Here is a 4893-nt window from a genome sequence, read left to right as displayed (position 1 = left end):
ACTTTCAGCTCAGGTGAGCTAAAAAAGTTTGAACAATTCAATTTATGCCAACATTTCAACTTACAATCTTTTGACCTATTAGATAGGGACATATATCGCATGTCTGAATTTCATGAATGTACTGCTAATTAGGATTTATGAAGTATTAAGATACTTTTGAAGATGCCAGAGTCAAAATTGTGTGATATTTTAATACTACTAGCTAAAGTGAACATGTATATTTAAGATTCCTTTTATTCCTCTTGTTCACTGTAATGAGTTCCTGTAGATTTTGTAAGGCTGAGACAAAAGTACGAATTGTTAAATTAACAAAAAGATTTATTGTGAAAATAAACAAAAAGATAACAATATTCTTTCTCCCTCCTTCCACACCACACACAAAATAGGAATAAATATAAATATAGTAATTAAATTAACAATTATCTGATACATATATATTATAACTTCAAGAAAATCGTTCGTTCATTAGAAATAAGAAAAAATTCAACTTCAATGGATTTGCTGCACATAATTTCAGATAATTGGTTTTGTAAATGCCTTTCCTAAATTTAATTCACATATAAAAATTATTCACACGTTTCACTAGTCACTCTATAGGCACCCAGTCGTTGTTTTCCGCCGTCACGTGATGATCCGCCCCTTGATAAATAAGCATGAGGACAATCGACTCCCCTCTGCAACAGGATGTTAATCTGAAACGTAATTAAGCCCTGGACTCGATGGTCTCAAACTCCTGGTTGACCCTCTACTTCAAACATTCCCTATTCAACACCCGCATGCCCCCCCCCCCCCCCATGATGTTGGTTCTCGTCACACATGACTCTGAACTGTTCCCATCATGAAAATGTGCCAAACACCCCTCTCACACGACTAGGGAGATAAGGAAAATATGTATGCCAGTCTAACAATCCTTCTTTATTCCAATGGCTACCCGTTTAACAGTGACTGTCCTTATAACTGAAATATTCCCTAACACTAGAACATATCAGTAGGACAAGAAAAAACGTGGCATCCTGTTGATGTTACCGCTTCCTAATTTGACCACTCTGACCTAATCGGTCACTAATAGAATCCTTCTAACAATAGCTAACATTCTACAAACCTCTACAGTAACCCAGTGTTGTCGTGATTAAATACACAAAAGTATACCGAAATTAAACAATGGAATCAACTTTATTACATACGGTAGACACCTTGAGGAACCTCTTTTATATTGCATAGAAATGTATGTTATACTAAACTCATTCTAAACAATACAGCACCAAGTCCTATAACTACATTTGTTTCCCCTTTCAAAAACATTCTAGAATTAAAGCTCGGAGACTGCTTCGTTCATCTTTTTGTAATTATGAATATCAGAATCTTCGGTTTGTTCTGACATAAAATAGGGACTCTCTCTGACGGTTTCTTCAGGAGCAAGCTGTTGAACTTCTTCAATTTCATTTTCTAGCTCCTTGATTTTAAATAAACTCTTTTTCTGGCAAGATGAACACTTGTGTACAACTTTGAAATCGCTACTCTCCCCTTCACCAATAATAGTAACATAAGAAGGAATACCGCTAGTTTCCTCTTTGCTTGTTACTGATTTTGCGCGTTTCAATAAGTTAATGTGACAATTTTTAGGCCACTTTGATTCAGGAAAAGGGTCTTGGTATTCTTCTTGTGCATTTATGTCTATTTCAAAAGCTCCATCGTTATATAAGGAATCGTTTTGGGCATTTGGAATGCGTCCATTTGAAGCTGAGTGTCTGTGAGGTGTTCTTGGTAATGGCTTTGTATTAATATCATGTATAGTATCTCGATAAACATTGCTCTGTTGAAAAAAAGAACAAGTACGTTGGAGTGCAATGTACTTGTAGATACAAACAAAACTTTTCTTTCATAGAAAACTCTTTTTCTTGTTTTCATTATTCTGTAGATGATATATGCATGACATTGACTTACCTTAGCACGAACTTGTGCGTCTTGAATGGTCGTATATTTATCAGTTTCATCATTCGTAGATTGAGTTCTTGTCTCATTTTCAACATTATCTTGATAGCGTGTATTTTCTTCTTTTCTCCATTTTAGCATGACTTTGCATCTTTAGAATGGTAAAGAAAAACGGAAGTCAAATTTTATTGAATTTCATTTTTTTAAGTGTCTGACGGCATGAATTTCTTTGGTATCTTGTGACTTAGAGTTTTCGTCCGTCATCGTTCGTAACTTCTCTGCTTCTTTTTTGAAATAATTAAACCAATGAAGACTAATTTAACGTAGGCAGAATTTATGGATAACGAGAGAAATGGTGATTTTGAAGGTCTAGTCCTTTGTCAGCATTATTTTATTCATGTTCCTTTGATTCTGGATTCAAAACCCAGGGTGGCAACAAGTTGTAATTTATAGTGAAAATAAAGTGTATCCTAAACTCAATAATGGACAGTTGGCAAGGAAATATTTAGAGTTAGTATGCTCTCTACCATTGTAAAATTCAGGAAGGATCCAGAGTGGAATTTCGTAAAAACTCACTAAAGTTTACTAACCAATGGTTACTATAATACATATTTTAATACTTTGATTTTATATGAAACGTTAATTCACTTTAATCATGTTAATTTTTATTATATTTCGAGCCTTATTATCTCTTAAATTACAATCCAATTTTGTAAATTTTGGATATAATATTTGAAATATGAAGTAATTATAAAAATATGAATATGAAGTAGTGAAGTATTTCTTTTCAGATCAAATAAGAATTAGAGAGAAAAAAGTATCATAATTTCAAATACATAGTAAAAATACATTGGCCATAGTAACACTTTGATTTTAAAATATAGTAAATACCTTGCTACTATTGTAACTAAAGCAAACTTTAATTTGTAAGGGTAGCAGGTCCTATATCGGAAATACATCGCAACATCAATAATATTAATTCTCCCTTTATTTATGAACAAATCCCATGATTATAAAGAGTATTTAACTCTCTACCAACATTCGCACATTTATGTCTAGCTGAATTAGGATTCAGGCCGAAGGAAAATATATTGTATCCTAATAACTAATGGGCTTTGGGAAAAAAATATTTTCAGTTGGTTTGCCCTTTACCAATTTGAATTTCTTGACCCTTTTTTGCAGGGTTTAGTCTCCAGAGTTTTATTTAGTTGACCATATATTGAAAATAAATTGCACCTTTAAAACGCTTCCCCTTTATTCATGGTCATCTAAATTTGTAAAATGCTTCCATTGAATAATAAGTATTAACTCTCTACCAACATCTGAAAATTATTTTTCAGGATATGGACTTTAGGATAGGACACATTTCATCACAATATAATTATATTACATTCATCGAAACTCTTCCTTTTAATGATTACTTAAGTACTAAGCAGTCCTACTTCAAATTTTTGAAGTCATGCTTACTGATTTCACGACGCAGGGTGGAAGAACTACGCACGCCAACTCTTGATTCCCGCCCACATTTTACACCCATTTAATTCAATACTAATGGCAATTTGGCCGTAAAATCTTTGCTGAATGCAAAGAACAGTTCAATGGTAATTGACTGATAATTTTAATTCAAGTGTTAAATAGTTAATTACCCCTAATTCCAGCTCTTTATATAAGGGGGGTGGACGATATATTTTATTGAAATCGGGCTTTAAAGCAACACCACATTTTAAAATATTCTTGGATATGAATAAATGTCCCTTAAATTTTTTATGTTTTACTCAAATAAAATAAACAGATATTATTAATAAAATACAATGTTTTAGTCGTAAACCCCTTTAAAATTGATGAAAAAACCAGACATTTTTGTAGTTTTTTGTCTGTAAACATATGCCCCCCCCGCCCCCCCCCCCCCCCCCCGTGAAACACAAAAAGCTTTGGTATGAATATGTGAAATGACAGTCCATGTTACCTGTAAAAAGGAATTTTTGTTTCACGGGGGGGATGTTTTAAAAATATTTTCCGTTTTCCGTTGATTTCTATTGTGAAAAACACGAGTTTTACAAAAATTATAGAGTTATCTCTCTTTGTTTTCCCAAAAAAGTAATGTTTTATGAAAATTCATATGAATATCTATATAGATATGAAAAATCATTCAACAGGTTAACTTTCGAAAATTGACTTGGAGGTAGGCGGGAGAACAATACTATCGTTCGCAGTTCTTTCTCAATTCTTCATTTGGTTAATAGCATAAGAAAATAGTGACAAAATAGTGACACTCAGGTTTTCATCAATACTCTTGACTTTCTTATCTATAGGGAAATAACTCTCATTCTTATAACTATCAAGGATCAACAGAGTCGATCGCGAAAAGTAATTTTTCTTTAATCAGGTTGAGACCAATCACCAAAATGTAATATCCCAAATGAGACATTCATTTACTATATTATTTTATATTAAAATTTTTATCTAGTATAAATATTATATATCCGCATCAAAATACTTCAAAAGTTTTTCTGTATACCCACTGTTTAGAGGGGCTTGGTCCCTCGGAAGATCCGAGGATCCGCTAAAATTTATTGCATTCAGTTTATATCCATATGGATTTACAATATATAAACCAAATTATCCCCCCATTTTTTGCACTCTAAATGTATATTCCATTTGGGATATAATATCCCAAACGAGCTATTCTATATCCCTTAGGCACCATTGGTCTCTACCTGTTTAAATCATCCATCCCGAAGAGCCTTAAGTTATTAGTATTCAGTTCCCTCAGGTATGTGATGTCACTCAACAGATCCTTCCCTCTTTAACGCTTTTTTTTTATTTTGATCAAATTAAGTTAAATAAATATCGATCACAGGAGTCGTATTCAATTTGATATAATAATATTCCAAGTTTAAAAAAAAAACTTATCATATATGATACATTTGACATTTGAATGTCAGCAAGTATCAGAGGGGG

The 4893-nt window shown here is 32.7% G+C and overlaps 1 protein-coding gene across 1 annotated transcript; it reads right to left on the bottom strand.

Moving 5' to 3' along the window:
- Positions 1–1011: 1011 nt before the first annotated feature.
- Positions 1012–2073, bottom strand: LOC133203501 (uncharacterized). The gene is made up of 2 exons (XM_061339276.1): positions 1945–2073; positions 1012–1813 (listed from the first exon to the last, which is right to left on the bottom strand). The coding sequence occupies exons 1-2, from the start codon at positions 2071–2073 to the stop codon at positions 1310–1312; spliced, it is 633 nt and encodes a 210-aa protein (XP_061195260.1). The 3' UTR covers positions 1012–1309.
- Positions 2074–4893: the final 2820 nt, after the last annotated feature.

Source organism: Saccostrea echinata, unplaced genomic scaffold (assembly GCF_033153115.1).
Source record: "Saccostrea echinata isolate AGI-Se365-2 ecotype Australia unplaced genomic scaffold, CSIRO_AGI_Sech_v1 ptg000051l, whole genome shotgun sequence".
NCBI classification, from domain to species: Eukaryota; Metazoa; Mollusca; class Bivalvia; order Ostreida; family Ostreidae; genus Saccostrea; species Saccostrea echinata.
The sequence above is the reverse complement of the archived record's forward strand: the minus strand, read 5'-3'. Positions and strand labels throughout refer to the sequence as shown.